The following is a 22,967-nucleotide window of genomic DNA, read 5'->3' as shown; positions in this document are numbered from 1 at the left end:
TGGACGACGGGGCGTCCTTCACTCGCGGGGAAGCCGAGCTCCGCAGCGGCTGAGGGGGGAAAAACCGCGCGCTCGCCCTTCTCCGTCAGCCGAGCAGAGAAAGAGCCGAGCCGGCGCCAAACGGAGCGTTTTCTCTCTCTCTCTCTCTCCGCCTCTCATGATGCCGCCGCCGCCGCCGCCGCTGCTCTTCCTGCTGCTGCCGCTGTTGCACCTTTGCGGCTGGCCGGTGCGGGACGCGGCGGGGTCTTGGGCAACGGAGCCCGGCCGAAGGGAAGAAGACGGGGCGGCCGCGCTGAGCTTCCAGCTGAGCCTCCAGCCGGCGCGGAAAGTCAGCCCGTTTTTCCTCTCCGTCACCCTCGACTCCAACCTCATCACCGACCCCAAGTACATCACCTTCCTCGGGTAGGTAAGCGGGGGGGGGGCGACGCGCGGGGTCTCCTCTTCCCTCACCAGCCCTCGCTCGCTCAGCCTGGGGCGCTTTGGAAAAACAGCACCTGACGCATGGCTGCCTGCGGCCTCGGAGCCCTAAGCGCCTGGTGTGCGTGTGTTTGTGTGTATTTTTTTTTTAAATGCCGGGGAAAAGCCCTAAGGAGTTTTTGTGTTTCAATCACTGGAACCGGAATAACATAACCGAATAACAGAAAGGAAGGAAGGGACCTTAGAGGTCTTCTAGTCCACCCCCACCCCCCCCAGGTAGAAAACCCTACACCAGTGGTTCTCAACCTGTGGGTCAGGACCCCTTTGGGGGTCGAATGACCCTTTCACCTAAGACCATCGGAAAACACATATTTTCAATGGTTTTAGGAATAATTTTATGGTTGGGGGTCACCACAACATGAGGAACTGTATTAAAGGGTCACGGCATTAGGAAGGTTGAGAACCACTGCCCTACACCGTTTCAGACAAAGCGTAGTCCAATCTCTTCTTTAAAAAAAAAAAAAAACTTCCACTGTTGAAGATCTCACTACATTCTTGGAAGCAATTGGTTCCACGGATTAATTTTTTTCCAAACAAAATTCCAAAATTTTCCAAATAAAATTCCAAAATTTCTCCTTAAGTTCTAGGTTGGTGCTTAGTTTCCATCCATTGCTTCTTGTCCTGCCTTCAGGTGCTTCGGAGAATAGTTTGACTCCCTCTTCTCTGGGGCAGCCTCTGACATATTGGAACACTGCTGTCAGTTCCAGCAACCGTTCTTTATACAGGGGTCTCCAACTTTAGCAACTTTAAGCCTGGTGGACTTTAACTCCCAGAATTCCCCAGCCAGCAAAACTGGCTGGGGAATTCTAGGAGTTAAAGTTCACCAGGCTTAAAGTTGCCAAGGTTGGAGACCCCTGCTTTATATGTTTTAGCCTTCAGTCCAGTGGTGAAATCCAATTTTTTTTACTACCGGTTCTGTGGACGTGGCATGATGGGCGTGGTCTGGCTTGATGGGCTTGGCAAGGGAAGGATACTGCAAAATCTCCATTCCCACCCCACTCCAGAGGGAAGGATACTGCAAAATCCCCATTCCCTCCCCACTCCTGGGGGAAGGATATTGCAAAATCTCCATTCCCACCCCACTCCAGGGGAAGGATACTGCAAAATCCCCATTCCCTCCCCACTCCTGGGGGAAGGATATTGCAAAATCTCCATTCCCATCCCATACTCTGGGGCCAGCCAGAGGTGGTATTTGCTGGTTTGTTTGTTTGTTTTAATTTGATTTATATGCCGCCCTTCTCCGGGGACTCAGGGCGGCTTACAATGCGCTAAGCAATAGCCTTCATCCTTTTGTATATTTATACAAAGTCAGCTTATTGCCCCCACAACTGGGTCCTCAATTTACCTACCTTAGAAAGGATGGAAGGCTGAGTCAACCTTGAGCCTTGGCGAGATTCGAACCTGCAGTAATTGCAGGCAGCTGTCTTAATAACCAGCTTAATAACAGGGTGCCTTAGACCACTGTACTACCAAGGCTCTGAACAGTTCTCTGAACAGTTCTCTGAACTGCTCAAATTTTCCACTACCGGTTCTCCAGAACCTGCTGGATTTCACCTCTGCCCTGCTTTATATGTTTTAGCCTTCAGTCCAGGGGTGGGTTCTACTTAACTTTTACTACCGGTTTGCAACGGGGCAGCACGCATGCGCAGAAGCGTCCTGATGACGTCAGGGTCGGTGGGCGGAGCCTCCTGCCGGTTTTACTACCGGTTCTATGGAACCGGTCCAAACCGGGGGCAACCCACCACTGCTTCAGTCCCCTAATCATCTTTGCCCTTTGTTAAATAGGAGAGCAGGACTGGTGACAATGGGAAATTATGAACAAGTGTATTGCTGGGTGCAGGAGGGTTAGTTTTGGGACCTTATGTGAACTCATTGAGAATAAAGCAGAGCCTTGTTTAAATATTTTTCACTCCATGGGCTACGTCAGCCGTGCTACCTTCCACAGGTGTGGTAAAAACATGAGATGGCCATCCATGTCACTTAAATTCCTTGGTGAAGGGCAGCAATAACGGATGAAAAAAACAAAACTTTAATGTTCTTCCTGAACTTGTCAATCAGAAAGGTCGGCAGTTTGGCGGTACGAATCCCTAGTATAGGTCTCCCGCGTGAGCAGGGGGTTGGACTAGATGACCTCCAAAGTCCCTTCCAACTCTACTGTTACTGTTTGATCTTTGCTTTTCATTTTTTTTTTCCTATCCTTTTGGTTCCAAGAACCTGCCCTTAGTCCTGTATAAGATTCTGGTTACTTTGTAGCTTTGGGGAAGGTTGCACTAATCCAGGAGACTGCAACCTTAAACACTCAAAGAGCCATTTGGACCTGTTTCCCAAAGAAAAGAAAACACCGGGAGCCACAAAACCCTTTCTGTGCCTGACTATTTCTTGAGTGGCCACAAAACTAGCATATGTACAATAGTTAAATTCAGCATTCTGTTTTCTTCTGAAACTTTTATTTTCTTGGATTTATGCATGGTTGGCCTACTGGGGGTTGAAAAGCTCAATAAATCGCGTGCTGGCGGGTGTCGCACATTGACAGTTGTGACGCATATTTTGAGTGACAGGGAGCCGCATCAGAGGGGTGAAAGAGCCACATGCGGCTTCAGAGCCGCAGATTGCTGACCCCTGCACTAACCTAAAGTGTGTCATTGTCTGAGCTTCTGGGTGTTGTGCAAACCCAGGAAATAGAGTTAATTCTATAAATCTTGGATAAGGTAAATCGAGGTGAGTATATTGCCTAAATGCCAAATATTTCCTCTTTGAAGATCTGGTAAAAATACAGGTAGTCCACAACTTACGGCCACAATTTGAGCCCAAAATTTCTGTGGCTAAGTGAGACGGCTGTTAAGTGAGCTCTGCCCTCATTTTACAACCTTTCTTGGCACAGTCGTTAAGTGAATCATGGCAGTTGCTAAATTAGTAAAATGACTGTAAAGTGAATCTGGCTTCCCCGTTGATTTTGCTTCTCAAAAGGTCACAAAAGGGGATCACATGACCTGGGAAACGTCCATCATCATAAATACCGATTTACCATGCATCTGAAATTTGATCATGTGACCATAGGGACATTGCAACGGTCGTAAGTGTGAAAAATGGTCCCAACTCACTTTTTTCAGTCCCATTGAACTTTGAATGACCACTTGAATGAATGGTTTGAATGACCACTTGAATGAATGGTTAAAGGTGGGTTTCAGCAGGTTCTGACCAGTTCTGGAGAACCGGTAGCGGAAATTTTGAGTAGTTTGGAGAACTGGTAAATACCACCTCTGACTGGCCCCACTCCCATCTATTCTCTGCCTCCCGAGTCCAAGCTGATCGGGAGGAAATGGGGATTTTGCAGTAACCTTTCCCTGGATTGGGGAGGGAATGGAGATTTTTCAATATCCTTCCCCTGGAGTGGTGTGGGAATGGAGATTTTACAGTATCCTTCCCCTGCCATGCCCACCAAGCCACACCCACAGAACCGGTAGTAAAAATTTTTGAAACCCATCACTGGTTATAAGTCAAGGACAACCTGTGCTCCTTATTCAGGTGCCCATTTTGCTGCACTGGCGTAGGAGGAATGAGTTGACAACATCCTTTATAATTATCATCCTAGAACAATTGCCCTCTTAATTATCTGCCCGGCTAAAGAACTTGCTTTGCCATTTCCTGTAGTTCCTTCCTGGTGTTTTGGCTGATGAGATAGACGCTGGGGAATCCTTCTGTCCCCAACTCTGCCCACAGTTCTTAAAGGCTCCCTGACATCACTCTTAAATGAATCTAGCGAGAAATGTATTCAGTTCTTCTCAATAGACCTGCACGGTGGTGAAATGTAAAATTTGTTACTACCGGTTCTGTGGGCTTGGTGGGGGGTGGTGGTAATGTGACTGAGTGGGCGTGGCCAACTTCTTCTTTTTTTTTAACTTTTAAAACCATTTTTTCTACAACCTCTTTGGCCGAAGAGGTTGTAAAAAAAATGCTTTTAAAAGCCTCTGACGATCCCAGCTGAGCCACGCAATCATCAGAGGCTTTTTTTTAACTGTCCCCATTTATTCGTATCCTTACCCTGTTTTCATAATCATGTTTATACTTATATCTGTTATCTTATATGTATTTGACAAATAAATAAAATAAAATAAATAAAATTTAGAGCAGAATTGGATTAGACCACAGTTTTTCCAACCTGGCAGCTTGAAGTTGTGTGGACTCCTATACTGGCTGGGGAATTCTGGGAGTTGACGTTTATACATCTTCAAGTTGCCAAGATTGATAAAGACTGGACTGGCCCGTCCTTTGCATTGTTAGAAGATTCTCCCAAAATATTGTTAGGTTTCTATCTCGGGAGCCTTGGATGGAGAATATACTGTAGCCCTTCCCATTTTTCTCTATAAACAGCATCCCTGCTAGGTAGGTTGGTATCTATGGAGATTCTCAGTCATCCAGGTCATGATTGCTCCAAAGGTGCTTTTTCCAAGAGGCGACTGGACTTTGTGGTTTTTCTTTGAAGACGTTTTGCTTCTCATCCAAGAAGCTTCTTCAGCTCTGACTAGGGAATGGAAGGATTTATATTCCTTGCAATCATCTGGCTGTTAGCCCCTCTTTCTTGAGGTTTATCTCAGAATCACCTGAATAGTGCAAATGGCTATGGATGGGTATTAGGGTCACTGCCTCACTTTGGTTTGGTAGCAGCAGTGCCGCTGATAGAAAGTCCATACAGAGAGTGGTAAGGACAACCGAGAAGATTATAAAAAGCTCGCTTCCTGTCATTCACGATACTGCTGATAAGCACTATGTGTTTAGAACTCAAAGCATTGTTAGAGACTCCACACATCCACTTTACAGTCTGTTTCTGTTGCTCCCCTCTGGGAGGAGGTTTCGAAGTATTTCTAGCAGGACTACCAGATTCTGTAACAGCTTTGTTCCCTACGCCATCTGTCTGGTAAACTCTCAAGATTCATTTTTCTAGCCATGTACATGTCTACATCAGAACTAGACTGTGTTGTTTCTCTGTGTCATAATATATGCATATATATGGGCATATGCATAATTTTTTTGTCATGTTTATGTAGTGTATATTGGATGTGGTGACTCTTTGAGAGATGTATGCAATGAAATTTCATTTTAATGTAAGTTAAAGTGAGAATAAAGTTATTCTAAGTCTAAGTGTAGGGATGTTAGGTAGCTTGGACTAAGCAAGAGGGACAGAGAACATCTGTGGCTGATGTTGGATTTTCCCCCAGTGACATTTAACACCTTAAGCTTTGCACCATGCTAGCTTTCTTTTGGCAGTCTTTCAAATAGAAAAGCGATGTGGAGATGATGGCCATGGAGAAAAGGCTGTGTGATGGACTATAGGGAAGTAGCAGTTTCCTAGGAAGGAAGGAGCACATTCCAAGGAGCAGGTGAGCCAAGAGACAACAGAGCCTGGAGGTGGATAAGAGGCAGAAGAAGAGAGAGTTAGGATAGCCACTCCCTAGAATCTCTCTGGATATATCCGTTAGGCTGAGAGTAGTAAAGGTTTACTTTGGCAAGATTCTGTCTGTTGTGTGTAAGCAGATAAGGAACTAAATACTGGCTGGAATATTCTGTGTTGTTTTTGGTCTTAGCCTGACATGGTTATTAATTCACAATAGCTATTATTTGGACAACAGGTTGAACCAAGTCAATGAAAGTTCTAGTAGATATACAGGTAGTATTCGACCTACGATCACAACTGAACCCAAAATTTCTGTTGCTAAGTGAGTTTTGCTCTTATTTTATGAGCTTTCTTGCCACATTTGTTAAGCGAATCGCAGCAGTTGTTAAGTTAGTAACACGGTTGTTAAGTGAATCTGGCTTCCCCATTGACTTTGTTCATCAGAAGGTCGTAAAACAGGATCAAATGACCCCAGGACACTGCAACCGTCACTAAAGATGACTCAATTGCCAAGCATCTGCTCACGTGACCATGGGGATGCTGCAACGGTCGTAAAAATGGTCATAGGTCACCATTTTCAGTGCCATGGTTACTTTGAACGGTCACTAAATGAATTAAGGTTGACTCAGCCTTCCATCCTTTCTAAGGTAGGTAAATTGAGGACCCAGTTTGTGGGGGCAATAAGCTGACTTTGTATAAAATATACAAAAGTATGAAGGCTATTGCTTAACGCATTGTAAACCGCCCTGAATCTCCGGAGAAGGGTGGTATATAAAAATTAAAAATAAAATGAATAAAAAAATAAATAAAATTGTTTTAAGTCGAGGACTACCTGTATTCACACAATCCAAAAAACTTGGTTAAATTCGATCTTGGAAAAGTTATACCAAGTTACGTGAGCCTAGTCCTTGTCCTAGTTTATGATTCAATCCATTGTAGAACCCCAAGCAGCATGCGCGCATGCCTCCCGCTGGCCAGCTGATTTTTGGGTGTTTGCCGCACATGTGAGAGATGCGCGCACATGCGCAAGGGGGGTGAGGGATTGCATGCACATGCATGGGGGGCAGGGGGAGCATGGGGAGCAGTGCCCCCCCTGCAGCCTGTTTTGGGCCTAGCAGACCTCCTGGAAACCCCCCCCCCTCGGCACCCCATTTTTGGTCCCAGGAGGCTTCCGGGAAGCCTACTAGGCCCAAAATCGGCCACGGGGGGAGGTCATGCGCCCATGCACGGGGGGCGGGGGGGAGCACAGTGGGTTGCACGCACATGCGCGGGGGGAGCACGGGGATGTTGTGTACGCATCTGCGGGGGCAGCGGGACCATTGCATTATGGGTGTGGGCATGCGGGCATGCGCACTGTTGCGCACACATGCTGCTTTTAGCACCTGAGGAAAAATAGGTTAGTCATCACTGGCTAGGAAATAATAGAGGAGATTTTCACCTGTATATATATGTATTTTTCTATTGAGACACCTGGTCTACCCCAACATGTAGGAGGGGGCATTCTGCTCCCTTTCGCCTTTCAGCTCCAATCCAGGAGCTGAAGTTGATGAAGGGAGGAGAACTTGTGGCTCAGAAGGTTAATTCAACTGCCTAACATGCAGGAAGCCGAAGTTCGAATCCGAGTAAGGTATAGCTAGCTGATGAAAACTAAAAAGCTTGAAATAGATCTATACTAGTCTCCCTTTATTTCTTTATCAACAAAATATACATTTGAGATATATATATATATCAAAATATAATTTTGCATGTATATATATATAAAATATATATATCCTCTGCTTAACATATGAAGATGCAGGAATGCACTATGTATAAATTAGGGAAACTCCCTGGGAGCAGTGTGAGAAGAAACACCGGTCCTCCAGCAAATCACCATAATCTGGCATAGAGTTCTTTAAATACATTTCCATTTTGAAATGTAGGCATATTTCAGAAGTCATGGATAGTTCTAGTTGAGAGAAAGGAACTGCAGTGGTGAATTTATGGACATCTGCTAACTAGTTCCCTAGCCTATGGGCTTATCTGAATGAATGTACAAAATTGACAGAGATCCCACTCAAAAGATACAATTTTTATTTGGCCATATGGATGGAGCCAAGAGGCTCAGTGTGCCAAACAGTTAAATATCTGAGGCTGGGAAGATGTGTGTGTCAAATCCATCGTTTCTATAAAAAAAAAATTAGCATCTATATGAGTATGTCACACTACAGATAATTCTGGACATAACAATCACAGTTGGAACCAGAATTTCTGTCCCTAAGCAAGGAAATCATTAAGTATCTGATTTATATCATGCCTGATTTATGGCCTTTTTTTGGCACGGTTGCTAAGCGAATCACTGCCATTGTTAAGTGAAAGGCAGTCATTAAGTGAATCTGGCTGCCTCCATTCACTATGTTGATCGCAGGTGGCCAGGCCCCTTAATTTTGATCACATGACCTGGGGATGATGGGATGGTCCATAAATGTGAAGACCGGTTGTTGCAAGTAACTTTTTTTTCAGTTACGGTTGTAGCTTTGAATGGTTGCTAAATGAATTCTTCTAATTTGAAGACGACCTGTAATTGTAGGTTATAAAAAGAAGCTGGATCATTATCAGGGATTTTAAAAGTTGAAAGTAGATATATTAAAGATGTTTAAAAAGTACATCATGTACTTTTGGGGTAACTTAATGTGCTGAACGTGCTTTGAACATGTTTTGCTCACCCGTCTGTCTGCCCTCTTAGAATAGTTACTGATTTTTATTTATATAAACAGGGAGTTTACAGTAATACATATTTTCCTACAAGCATCCTGCATGGCTTGTACTTTGCAATATTTTGCAGCCACATTTTGCTTCAAATGGAATTTATGAGCATTTTCCAAGGTTACCTGAATGTAAAGCCCATTACATTACTTAAGATGGGATTCTCTGAAGCCATGCATTTGTGTATATATATTTATAATCCATGTTGATATTACTTTGCTTAGTGACATTGAATCTCGAAGTTCAAGAACAAAGGAAAAGTAGATCAGCAAACAAACCTATTGTTTCAAACTTCTTATCAAATATCTGAGGGTTTATTGCTCTAATAAGGAAACAACTTGATTTTTAATTGAGTATTCCTTTTCAACTGAGACATCCTGCTAAGATGTAATGCAGTTTGCTGTATTTTTCGGAGTATAAGACGCACCTTTTTCCCTCAAAAAAGAGGGTGAAAATCTGGGTGCGTCTTATACTCCGAATGTAGCCCCGCCCAGCTTCTCAAACGGAGGTTTCAGAGGCTTTAAAAAGCATCAGAAACGAAGCCTCAGAAAAAAAGCCCCCAAACAGAGTTTCAGAAAAGAAGCCCCAAAACAGAGCTTCAGAGGCTTTTTTTCTGAAGCTCTGTTTCGGAGGCTTTCAGAGGAAGGAAAAAAAGCACACACACACACAAAAAAAAGCAAGGCACAGAGCTCATAACCAAGGAACCTGTTGCTAAAATTCACCTCTGGGGACAGCTGATTGGGGGTATTCCGGGAGGCCGATCCACTTGCCAATCAGCTTTTTTCTTATTTTCCTCCCCAAAAACTAAAGTGTGTCTTATACTCCAGTGCGTCTTATTCTCCAAAAAATACAGTATTTTTGATCTGATTTATGATTAGACCATTGTGTGCTCTGAGAACCAGGCTAGGTCACAAACTGTGTTTGAAGAAATTTTGATTTAGAGCCTCTGAGAATCTAATTATTCTGGTTTCCTTATTGACTTTGCTTGTCAGAAGGTCGCAAAAGGTGACCACATGACCCTGGACACTGGATTTGTCATAAATATGAGTCACTTACCAAGCGTCCAAATTCTGATCATATGACCATGGGACTGTGCAACAGTCGTAAGTGTGAAAACCGGTCATACCTTCAGTGCTATTGTAACTTTGAATCATCACGAAATTAATTGTTGTAGGTCGAGGGCATCAAAAGTTGGAATTAAGATTGCCGGGAAAAATATCAACAACCTCAGGTATGCAGATGATACCACTCCAGTGGCAGAAAGTGAAGAGGAACTAAAGAGCCTCTTGATGCGGGTGAAGGAGGAGAGTGCAAAAGTTGACTCAAAACTCAACATTAAGAAAACTAAGATCATGGCATCTGGCCCTCTCAATTCCTGGCAAATAGATGGGGAAGAAATGGAGGTAGTGACAGATTTTATTTTCCTGGGCTCCAAGGTCACCGCAGATGGGGACTGCAACCAAGAAATTAAAAGACGCTTTCTCCTGGGGAGGAAAGCTATGGCAAAGTTAGACAGCATACTAAAAAGCAGAGACATCACCCTGCCAACAAAAGTGCACATAGTCAAAGCTCTGGTTTTCCCAGTTGCAATGTATGGCTGTGAAAGTTGGAAGGCTGAGCGCCAAAAGAATTGAGGCCTTTGAACTGTGGTGCTGGAGAAGACTCCTGCGAGTCCCTTGGACTGCAAGGTGATCAAACCAGTCAGTCCTAGAGGAGATCAACCCTGACTGCTCTTTAGAAGGCCAGATCCTGAAGATGAAACTCAAATTCTTTGACCATCTTAATGAGAAGGAAGGACTCACTGGAGAAGATCCTAATGCTGGGAAAGACTGAGCGCAAAAGAAGAAAGGGACGACAGAGAATGAGGTGGCTGGATGGAATCACTGAAGCAGTCGGTGTGAACTTAAATGGACTCCAGAGGATGGTAGAGGACAGGAAGGCCTGGAGGAATGTTGTCCATGGGGTCGCAATGGGTCGGACATGACTTTGCAACTAACAACAACAGCAACAAGGACGAGGGCGATTTGTACTTTAAATAGGAAAGTGAACCTAACCATCCTACCAAAAAGACAGGTTTCCATGTCAAAAGACCCCAAAAGCGGGAGAAGAAAGCCCCCAAAATGTGATCCTTGATTTCAATATAAATAGGATTTGTATCTGGTAGTTAGAAGTCACTGGCGTTCTTTCATAATAGTTTCCTTCCTTTTTCCTTACATTAAAACTATCAAAGATCTGCAACCTACTTTCATCTACTTCCAGTCATATCCTGTCAAGGGAAGGCTAACACTCTGCACAAGCTCAATGGCATTCTTTGCATTCATCACTGCAGGGCGGCACTTCCCAGGAAAGAAAAAGGAAGTGCATCATTTAAAATAAAGGTAAAGGTGAAGGTTCCCCTCACACATATGTGCTAGTCGTTCCCGACTCTAGGGAGCGGTGCTCGTCTCCGTTTCAAAGCCGAAGAGCCAGCACTGTCCGACGACGTCTCCGTGCTCATGTGGCTGGCATGACTCAACACCAAAGGCGCACAGAACGCTGTTACCTTCCCACCAAAGGTGGTCCCTATTTTTCTACTTGCATTTTTTACGTGCTTTCGAATTGCTAGGTTGGCAGAAGCTGGGACAAGTAACGGGAGTTCACTCCATTACGCGGTGCTAGGGATTCGAACCGGTGAACTGCCAACCTTTTGATCGACAAGCTCAGCGTCTTAGCCTCTGAGCCCCCACGCCCCTTCATTTAAAATAGACAGCTTCAAAACCAAAGATGTGCATAGGATTTGCCATGTGCTCAGCTTGAGAAAGGTCTGCCCATGCCTATCCAATTCAGTAATTTAAATAGAAATGTAATTCTTTTCAGCAACCAGGAGAGAAATTGTGTCTTCGTAAACGATGGTTCTGCTTAGTCTGTTGCCCTTTCTGACTGTGTGGATGGGCAAATTTCAATCCCTGGATTTCTTATGGTGCATTCCTTGTCTTGTAACCAGGGATGAATTAGACACCTCCTTCAAAACAGGGGAGGTTTTCAGATAAGAGGGTTGTATTTTTGTGTAGCACTTCAAATTAAGGAACCTAACCTAACCTTCTGTGAAATAGAAATTGTCCAGCCTTAATTCAGGAAGAGCAGTCAGTGGGGATGAAAACACAGGTAGCCCTTGACTTAACCTTAAGCCCTTAAGGGAGTCCCTATTTTTCTACTTGCATTTTTACGTGCTTTCGAACTGCTAGGTTGGCAGAAGCTGGGACAAGTAACGGGAGCTCACCTGGGTAGTCCTTGACTTACAACCATTCATTTAGTGACCAAAGTTACAACGGCATTGAAAACAGTGACTTAACGACTGTTTTTCACATGACCTTTGCAGCATCCCCATGATCATGCAGTCAAAATTTGGATGCTTGGCAACTGGCATGTATTCATGATGGTTGCAGGATCCCAGGGTTATGTGATCACCTTATGCCAAGATCCCCCAGGCCTCAGCCCAGTGCCAGGCTGCAGCCTGTTAGGAACCAGGAACCGCAGCATGGGTGGGAGAGCACGTGTGAAGCTGCATTTGTGAAAGGGCGCATGCACGAAAACATCCCTTCCCCTCCTCCCGTCTGCCAAGCCAGAAAGTTTGGAGATCACTGCCTTTTGAGACCTTCTGATAAGCTAAGTCAGTGGGGAAGCCAGATTCACTTAACAACGGTGTCACCAATTTAACAATCACAGCAATTCACTTAACAACTCTTGCCAGGAAGGTCGTAAAATGGAGCAAAGCTCAACTACTGTCTTGCTTAGCAACAGAAATTTTGGACTCCGTTTTGGTCCTAAGTGGAGTGCTACCTGTATTACAGAGCAGGCTGAATTGTCAAATCCTCATTCAGATGAACCTGTAAATACAGGAAGTCTCTACACTAGCTATCCTTCAATTAAAGACAAGCTTTTCTTGCCACTCTATCATTAGGGTGACCTGACGCTGCTTCTTAAAAGTAGTGTATTTACTTTGCTGCTTCAGGATGACTCCGCCGTGTCAGCTCTTAAGAATCTGGTCTGCTTCCTTAACTTGGCAGGTAAATCCGTTGTGATCATGTGATCTGCAAATTGCTGGTGTCCTTGAGTTTTTTTAAAAAATCTTGATTTAAGAGTTTGAAGTGTTGCATGCCTGAAAGCTTACACAAGTAGCTGGAAGCTGCCGTCAGTTACTCCAGCTTTTTGCAAGTTGGAGAATAAAATAAAAATTGGGATATGTTTAATTTACAATGAATTACTTCTGGGACAGGTAAGCGTTTAAAAAAATATTTAGGTCTCAGGATCCCTGGTACTAGACCAAAAACATTGCACAGCAGAACAACTAGGCACAAGGACAGTTTTCCCCATGCCATCACTCTGCTAAACAACTAATTCCCACAACACTTGTCAAACTATTTACTAAGATTGTATTACTATTATTCTTCTCATCCTTCCTATTATCGTCTTTTGACTATAACTTTGTTGCTTGTATCTTACAATTTATATTGTTTACTTAGTATCGTAGTAAGTATCCTAGTAAGTATCCTAGTATAATTTATGTTGATTGCTTATTTAGTATCCTACGACTATCACTAAGTGTTGTATCTTATGATTTGTGATAAATTTTTACAATGACTATGATCATGATTTATCACTTATTGTATTGTATGTACACTGAGAGCTTATGCACCGGAGATAAATTCCTTATGTGTCCAATCATATTTGGCCAATAAAGAATTCTGAAGATAACATGGAGGTTTTTAGAAGAAACTCTGATGGAGGTTTTTCTTAAAAGAATCCCATATCCTTATTTTTGGATAAACAATGATTTTAATGTTTTATAATTACTTAAGCCAGTTAGACTCACTACACTAAATTTGTTCATTGCCGAAGAAAATTCATAGGTGTTGCCGTATTAAAAAGTTTGCAGACAAAATTTAGGAGTGTGATTTTCCAGTTCCTTGGAGCCCCGTGCATATGTTGCCTACCCCTGAACTAAATTAATTACAGTGAATTAAACCCACTGTTTGGGTTTGCACAGCATGATAAACACTGAATTGCTTATTTATTGAATAGATCATACCTGACATGATGTTGTGGCCCACCAGTGGCCAGCAGAACTGGCGGCAGACTCCGAGAGTGAGGAGGTTGGGGAGGAATATAGTCCAGTCCTGGAGTCTGGGGAAGGCTCTGATGAGGGCTTTGCGTCAGAGGCAGTGATGGGGCCAGGTCCATCTGACAGTTATCAGCTACCTTCGGAGTCGGAGATAAGTGGGGCTGAAGAACAGCTGTTCCCGATGTGCACATGCGCAGAGCTGCCAGGAGAAGAGTACAGCTAAGGAACAAGGGCCGACTCGGGAGTAAAGGCACAAGGGGACACTGAATGGCCCCTCCCATAGGGAATAAAGAAGAGCGAAAGGGGAGTGGAGTTTGCAGGAGACAATTAGTTCATTCCATTAGTGTGAAGAACTGTTTGTGACTCTCAGAGACTCCTTGCCAAGTATTGTCTGCTACACAGTGGCGTTTGGAAGATATCGGCCTGGCAGCTCTCCAAGCCTGATAAGGTCTATGGTTATAAATTCACCCTGGAAAGACTGTTTGCTGGGACTTTGCTGGATGTGAATGAGAGGAATTCACATTAGCTTAATAAAAAGGGGTTTTGTCGGGACAAGGCGTTTGCTTCGTGCTTTTGTGAAGCCTAGGTCAGAACACAATGGTCACCCGATATACCAATGCATAAATCATAGTTTATAAGCCAAAGCACTGGTTTTTGCACAACGTGCTAAGTCAAAACCTATCAAAGGGTGTGCAAGATGTGATGTTTGGGTGGAAAAACACAGCCTTACATCTTTGGCATTCATTTCCCCAGCTCTACAAAACTCCGTACATTAGCAAGAGGTTTGTCTCCTGCCTTCATGAGGTTTGGTGGGACCAAAGGTGACTTCTTGATCTTCGATCCTCAACAGGAGCCAACACCTGAGGAGAAGATTTTTCAGGATTTCCTTAGAAAACAAGGTAGGATGCTATTCGGCTTATTAATGCCAACATATTCTCTAAGTATTGCTTCATGTTATCCAAACCTACACCAACTCTGAAGACCAAAAACAATTTTAACAATGGGCGCTTAAATCACATACTGGCAACCCAGTGTCATCCATGGGCCGTATGAAACTTTAGCCTGTGCTGAGTCTAGGGTGATTCTCAGCCACCCAAGTCATGATTGTCCCAAAGGTGCTTTTTCAAAAGACAACTTGACTTTCTTGGTTTGTTTTTTCCTTGAAGACCTTTCGCTTCTCCTCCAAGAAGCTTCTTCGGTTCTGACTGAATGGTGGGAGATTCAAGTGACTCAAGACAGTTACAGAAAACCCCCAAGTGGCCTCAAGGACTCTTAAGAGAGCGAACAACCCAACCTTTCAGAGTTCTGAGGACCAGATGACTGCAAAGAATATAAATCCTTCCATTCCCCACCGTTCAGTCTGAACTGAAGAAGCTTCTTGGATGAGAAGTGAAACATCTTCAAGGAAAAAAAAAACCCCAACAAGTCCAGTTTCCTTTTGAAAAGCATATTTGGATTCAGCCTGTGCTCTCTATGGCCTACAGAGCTCCAGAAACATCTGTTCTCTATTATTGTTCTTGTTAAGAATTTGTTCAGTTTTGATTACGTTTACTGAGAGGAAGGAAATTCCTTATTAAAAGTGCCTCTAAGGATAACACAACAACAGGGGACAAAAGTCTCATTTGTCACTTGTCCCTGTGGCCTCTCCTGCTCTTCAAGATAGGGCAATAGTAGCTTCTTAGTTGATAGCTAGTTAGCTTTCTCTCAGGATCTTTCTCTTTTGAATTTGTATGCCACGGATGCTGGGTATTGACAATCGTTTTCGGTCCTCTGTTGTGAGCTGTAACCATAGGGTAGAGCCTGCTCAGCAGTTTTTACAGTTTGTTCGTTTAAAAATAGTTGTGTTTGCGTTGCTAGAAGAATAGGAGGAACCTAGTTCCTGAATTGGGAGAAAAAACATTTAATTTTTGCAAAGTGGCTTTTTTTACACGCACCCCACAGTACAAAGAACTAAGTACTTCAGGCGAAGTGAAAAGTATTTATTGAGGGGCAAAAGGATACAGACACAAATGTTACATACATACAAGCTTATGCACTGGAAACAAATTTCTTATGTGTCCAATAATACTTGGCCAATAAAGCTATTCTATTCTATTCTATTCTATTCTATTCTATTCTATTCTATTCTATTCTATTCTATTCTATTCTATTCTATTCTATTCTATTCTATCCTATCCTATCCTATCCTATCCTATCCCTATCCTATCCTATCCTATCCTATCCTATCCTATCCTATCCTATCGTTGTAGTCCGCCCGCAGTCTGCGGAGCTGGCAGCGGAGTCGGACAGCGATGAGGCTGAGGAAGAACATGGGCCTGTCCTGGAGACTGGGGAAGGCCCGGATGAGGGCTCTGCATCAGAGGCAGAGATGGGGCCACGGCCATCCAGAGACTGATAGGAGTGAGGCAGAGGAACAGGAGGAACCTATTCCTAATCACGCATGAGAAGAGCTGTCAGAAGGCAAGAGCAGCTCAAGCAAAGAGGACAACTCGGGAGTAGGGCCAAGAGATGATTGGCCCCTCCCATAAGGCTTAAAACAGACCAGCAATGGCGTTTGGGCTTTGCTGGAAAACAACGTTGGTAGCTTCGTCTTCTTCTTCGCCTATGTCTTGTATCTATTTTTGTATCTGTGACTTCTGAACGTTTGCCAAGAAAGGCCTTTGGCAGTTTGCCTAATTGGATCAAGGTTTGAGATAGGACTGAGGAATTTGTGTTGGGAGGAATTTGCTTTAATTTAATTGAAAGATGCTGGGAATGAAGTAATTCTCAGCTGTTCGAATAAAGTTTGTTTTTTCACGGACTGATTTTCCTACTACTTACTTGGGCCTGGGTCACAACACCTATCCTATCCTATCCTATCCTATCCTATCCTATCCTACCCTATCCTACCCTACCCTACCCTACCCTACCCTACCCTATCCTATTGCATTCCACTCCACTCCACTCTACATGTAATGCACCGGAAAGCAACAATAAAAGTCATTGATTAGACATGTGAATAGACAGGCACTCTTGACATACAATTAGCCCTTGGCTTAGGACTGGTTTCTTAGTGACAGTTCAAAGTTATGACGGATCTCCCCAGAGCTACTTATGACCCAGATTTGAAGCTCAGATGGCTGGCCTCCTGGTCATCCGATCACATTTTGGGTGCCCAGCATCCAGTCCTCATTTACTGCCATTTGTATTGTCTCGTCATCACATGATCACAATTTACCACTGTTTTTTGCTGGACACCAGTGTTTAATTCTAGCTTCCAGCAAAAATGCCCCATAGCGAACAATGGATTCACTTAATGACCACCGCTTTTACTTATCAGCTGTCACAAAAAAGGCCATAAAATTGGCAGGTGTCGTATGGTGACTTGCTTAACGACATGACTTACAATCAGAATTCCAGGCTCAATTATAATTGTAAGCCAAAAGGCTACCTCAATATTGCATCTTCCCAGGCTGATTATACTCTATTTTACATGATGTATATCTCGTGAATAAAATATATCAGAAAAAGATGATTTAAGTTATTTGCCTCCAGAATCCAGAGCAGTACATTAATTGGCTCTGGAAGAATGGAAGCACAGGTGGAAAATATGGCTGCCACATCTGGCTTGCAAAAATCTGAGTGATAGCACGGAGTTAGAAAAAAACTTTGTTGTCATCTGATAGTTTACAAGAAATATACACAGCCCAATGATAGATGTGTTTGATAAACAATTTTATTCCACCGGGACCTAGAAAATCAGGGGGAAACAGCTATTCTTTTTAAAGGTGGAATAAATTTCAAGGTTCAGGAGATTTTGAAAGGTAAGGAAAATGCATATATAATTATAGAAGGGGAAATTTATAATAAAACTTTACCTATAGTATCTATTCCTGTTTTAATTAGGGTGAGACCAATTATTTACAAAAAATTATGAACAAATAATTTTATAAGAGGAAGGGGCTTCATTATTTGAGGCATTAAAAACTCAGATTGGAAGGCACAAGAGATTTCAAACTTAATGCTTAGTCTTGGATCCTTTTCCTTTCGGCCTTGTTTTTTTTTTTTTTTTTAAATTGCAACACTCAAGGACTCCTGATATACGTAGTCACTTATGACTAGTCACTTAAGTGGCTGTTCAAAATTACAACGGATCCTCAAAAGGTACTTATAACCAAGTCAGCAATCCCTCAGTGGTCACATGATCACATTTTGGTTGCTTAGCAACCAGCTTCAGTGGTGAAATGCAGCCGGCTCTATCCGGCTCGCACAAACCGGTAGCGCTGGCGGCAGGTGGTTCAGTGATCTGGTAGCGCTGGCGGTGGGAGGCTCCGCCCCTGCCAAACTGGGATGTCATCACGTCCCAGTTTTGACCCTCTGCGCATGCGCTGATCACGGCATTTTAAAAGTGCATTTTACCCCTGACCAGCTTGTGGTCACATAACTGTATTTTACTTTTTTCTGTTTTGGCTAGAAACCAGTGTTTTTTCAGTTTCCATCATCTTAAGAGAGATGGCCCTATTTTAAATATTTACCACTTTCTTCTTAACAATCCACTAATATTTGAAGAAGGAAGCGATGGCTTTCCAAGTATGATGGAACTCATACCCTTATCAACCTGAGAGACCTAACATCGAGGAATGCTGGGAGATGTAGCTCATTATTTCTGGGATACTACAGGTGCCCATTTCTCCTTAAACAAGAGTCACTTTCCCAACTGGTGAAGTTCTCTCCATGTCTCTTAAACCGGCATCATCTCCAACTCTACACCCAATGATGAGATCTTCCTGTTTCTCTGTCTCCTCCTCTAGCAACGGTGGACATCTGTGCATTCAGAACTGCCCCCTTGGACTTCATAGCGCAACTGCAATCTCAATGGCTTTTCGAGCAGAAACTCATCTTCCGGGAACAAGTAAAGAACAGGTATAAAAACATCACATTTACAGGTAAGGCCCGTGTGATCATGAATACTATTAAGAAAACCTATTAGTGGAGATTTAAGACCTCTGCTCGTTACTAGATATTGGGTTGCCACATAGAAGAGGGAGTCAACCTATTCTCCAAAGCACCTGAATGTAGAACAAGAAGCAATGGATGGAAACCTATCAAGGAGAGAAGCAACCTAGAACTAAGGAGGAATTTCCTGACATTTAGAACAATTAATTAGTGGAATGGCTTGCCTTCAAAAGTTGTGGGTGCTTTAAGAAGACATTGGACAACCATTTGTCTGAAATGGTGACCAGAGTTACAACGGTCCTGAAAAAAGTGACTTATGACCATTTTTCATAGTTACGACCTTTGCGGCATCCCCATGCTCATGTGATTAAAATTCAGATGCTTGGCAACTGGTTCATACTTATAACCATTGCAGTGTCCCAGAATCATGTGATTATGGTTTGCAACCTTCTGACAAGCAAAGTCAATGGGAAGCCAGATTCTCTTAACAACCAGGTTACTAACTTATCAGCTGCAGTGATTCACTTAACAACTGTGGCAAGAAGTGTCATAAAATGGGGACAAAACTCACTTAACAAACATCTCTCTTAACATCAGAAATTTTGGGCTCAGTTTTCATAAGTTGAGGACTACCTATATCAGCTGGTCTTCCATGAATTTGGCTAGTCCCTTTTTAAAACCATCTGAATTGGGAGCAGGGTGTGATAGCTCAGTGGTTAAAGATGCTAAACTTTTCAGCTAGAAAGCTGACAGCCCAGGTTCAAAACCTGAGCATTGCACAACGGGGTGAGCTCCTGTTATTTGCCCCAGCTCCTGTCCACCTAACAGTTCGAAAGCATGCAAATGCGAGTAGATAAATAGATAAATAGATACCACTTCAGTGGGAAAGTAACAGCATTCATTGAGCCTTTGATGTATAGTCAAAATATTCATACAACACTGACTCCTAGAGTCCCTAGGGTGGGACACGACTGAATAGGGAAAACCTTTATCTTTACCACATCTGAGGACTGTGAATGTGCCAGTATAATGATATATACAGGCTGAAAAAAGCATCAGAAACGGAGCTTCAGAAAAAAAGCCTCTGAAACAGAGCTTCAGAAAAAAAAGCCTCCAAACAGAGCTTCAGAGGCTTTTTTTCTGAAGCCCTGTTTCGGCGGCTTTCAGAGGCAAAAAAAAAAAAAGCAAGGCACAGAGCTCACAACAAGGAACCTGTTGCTAAAATTCACCTCTGAGAACAGCTGATTGGGGGTATTCCGGGAGGCCGATCCACCCGCCAATCAGCTTTTTCCTTATTTTCCTCCCCAAAAACTAAGGTGTGTCTTATACTCCGAAAAATACGGTATATTGTTTTGATCCTGGAGGAGTCTTCCTGGGTCTTTAAACAGAATCTAAATTCTCAATAAAATGCTCTTTTACATAAATAGCATTTGGAAATATTTCAGGATTAAAAAGACCAAACTGCATGTGTGTTTTTTTTTAAATCACGGATGTTTCATAGAGAAAAAAAATCATAATAAGGTCATCATTGTTGTGGTGAAATCCTTGTTAAAGAGGAGCAATTGATCAAAGGGTGGATATTTTACCATGCAACAGAGATGGTATTCAGCCGGTTCTGACCGGTTCGCCCGAATCGGTAGCAGAAATTGTGGGTGGGCCCGCTCACCTGCCCTGGCTCTATGCCATCCTATTTAGGCACGTTTTTGAGGCAGAGTGCATGCACGGAAGGCTGGGCACATGCGTGGACGAGCACATGCTCACATTTGCGAACCGGTAGGGGAAGTAAATGAATACCATCCCTGCCATGCAGGCAAAATATAGCACCACTTTCAAACTTCTGTAAAAATCAGAGGGGGGGTGGGAATAAAAATGATTATCGCATGGATTTGAATTGAATTGGTTTAGATCTTCTGTGCTCGTATATCTTGAAATAAAACGGCTTTATTTTCCCTCTCCCAACAGGAAGCACGCTGGATATTTTATACAACTTTGCCAATTGCAGTAATTTGCACCTGATCTTTGGCCTCAATGCCTTATTACGGAAAGACAGCACCCAATGGGACAGTTCAAATGCTCAGCAGATTTTGAATTATACTAATTCCCAGAATTACATCCTGTCTTGGGAACTCGGAAATGGTACGTGCGTAGGTTAGGGATTTCCTGAGCAAATGTATTCAGGTAGTCCTCGACTTACAACCATTTGTTTAGTGACCGTTGGAAGTTACAGTGGCACTGAAAAAAAAATGACTCATCGCCAGTTTTCACTCTTAACAACCGTTGCAGGAAACCCCATAGTCATGTGATCAAAATTACGAAGTTTGGCAACTGACATGTATTTATGATAGTTTCACTGTCCCTGGGACCATGTCATCACCATTGGTAATCTTCCCATCTGGCTTCCAACAAGCAAAGTCAATGGGGGAAGCCAGACTCACTTAACAACCAGTGGTTCACTTAACAACAGTGGTTCACTTAACAGCTGTGACCAAAAAAAAAGTGAAATGGAATGCAATTCATTTCCATTAGCAATGGAAATTTGGGGCTCTATTGCAGTCATAAGTCGAGGACTACTGTACTTGGTTTTGAGGAAGGGCAATGAACATCTTTATGTTAAATCCAATACTGCCAAGCTATAATGTGTTGCACATCAACACTTTTTAACTCAACAATATTTGTGCATCCTTTAAAAAAAAAAAAATCTGGCACCAGCACATTACAGTTGTAGTGGAAAACTGCCACTTACCCAGACAAAAGAGTTAAATATGCATTTTGGGATAAGCAGCGGTCAAAATTGACATCATGAAAGACAAAAACATGAATAGGGTCACCCAATATTCATATTTTTAAAAGCCATACTGAAACAAAGGTAGAACAAAGGTGCTTTTCATAGCAAGCTTTAGCTGAAATGTTCTGGGGAGAAAAAAAAAATCCTTGTATATCTTTAATTCTAAATGTTCTTTGTGGTTTTCAAGCTTATCAGTTGGTTTTGACGTTTTAGGTTCCATATTTTGGGTTGAGTTTTACCACTGTGGAAACATTTAGAGAAGTGCTGTAAACGTGCTGGAGTTAGGATAGACCAGGAGTGTCAAACTCAATTTCATTGAGGGCCGCATCAGGATTGTGTTTGACCTCAGGGGGCTGGAGTGGGCGTGGCTGGGTTTGGTGTGACCAATTTGACGTCACTCCTGTCTGGGGTGCCTGTGGTGACCCGACTGCTCTGCCAGCAAAAACGGGCTCCCAAGCTCTGTTTTTGGCTAGGATGGCCTCCTGCAACTCTCTGGCAGCGAAAATGGAGCTGGGGGGGGGCACGCATGGGCCTTGCGAGCTCTGTTTTAGGCTAGGATGGCCTCCTGCAACTCTCTGGCAGCGAAAATGGAGCTGGGGGGGGCACGCATGGGCCTTGCGAGCTCTGTTTTAGGCTAGGATGGCCTCCGGCAACTCTCTGGCAGCGAAAACGGAGCATGCGGTCCTTCCGATCTCCGTTTTTGCTCGCAGAGGCACCGCAGGCCGGTCCTTCGCTGTTTCCAGGGGAGCTCTGCGGGCCAGATCTAAGTACCCCGCGGGCTGGATACAGCTCCCCGGGCCTTGAGTTTGACACCCCTGGGATAGACATATTTACTAGTGGGCAAATGCCTTTATTTATATTTTCTGCAGAGCCTAACAGCTTTTTGCACAAGTCTGGAATAGAAGTCAATGGCCACCAACTCGGTCAAGATTTCATACAACTCCGGCAGCTTCTGAACAATTACGTCCAGTACAAAAACGCCAAAATCTACGGCCCCGACTTAGGAAGGTCAAGTCGGAAACACAGTAAAATTTTGCTTAAAAGGTAAAATGAAAATATTTGGTGCTGTGGATGTGCTAAACAGCCAAACCCAGTGGTGGGATTCAAATAATTTAACAACTGGTTCTCTGCCCTAATGACCGGCTGGGTGGGTGTGGCCATAGTGGGTGTGGCCAGAGGGAGTGACAGGCAGCCCTTGGCCTCCTGCACCTCCCTGGAAGCAAAAATAGGCCGTGGGGAGCACACTGCCCCCCCATGCCGCGTTTTGGGTCCAGTAGGCCTCCCTGCAGCCTGCTGGGAGCAAAAATAGGCCACGGGGGGACTTCTGGAAGGGGAGGGGAGGGGCCAGTCAGCAATTTAACAGTCGGTTCTGCCAAAGTGGTGCGAACCGGTTGAATCCCACCACTGGCCAAACCAGGTGCAATATTTAACCATGGTTTTGCTTGAGCTATTCTTTGCTGCTTTCATTGGGGTTTAGTTTCAAACTAAACCTTTTTTTTTGGGAAGGGAATAATGAAGAAATGAGAACCACT

At 43.6% G+C, this 22,967-nt stretch overlaps 1 protein-coding gene across 1 annotated transcript in view; it reads left to right on the top strand.

The window, feature by feature from the left end:
* The window catches only part of HPSE (heparanase), a 36,660-nt gene continuing 13,693 nt past the window's right edge, over positions 1-22,967 (top strand). Inside the window, exons 1-5 of the mRNA XM_087875027.1 lie at positions 1-402; positions 14,469-14,614; positions 18,506-18,640; positions 20,613-20,786; positions 22,305-22,479. Coding sequence (XP_087731153.1) covers positions 158-402; positions 14,469-14,614; positions 18,506-18,640; positions 20,613-20,786; positions 22,305-22,479 — 875 coding nt within the window. The 5' untranslated portion in view covers positions 1-157. The remainder of the gene's footprint in view (positions 403-14,468; positions 14,615-18,505; positions 18,641-20,612; positions 20,787-22,304; positions 22,480-22,967) is intronic.

The sequence above is a fragment of the Pantherophis guttatus genome, chromosome 8 (genome assembly GCF_059756535.1).
Source record: "Pantherophis guttatus breed Tessera chromosome 8, ASM5975653v1, whole genome shotgun sequence".
Classification (NCBI taxonomy): domain Eukaryota; kingdom Metazoa; phylum Chordata; class Lepidosauria; order Squamata; family Colubridae; genus Pantherophis; species Pantherophis guttatus.
Note: the sequence above shows the minus strand (reverse complement) of the source record. Positions and strands in the feature narration are given on the sequence as shown.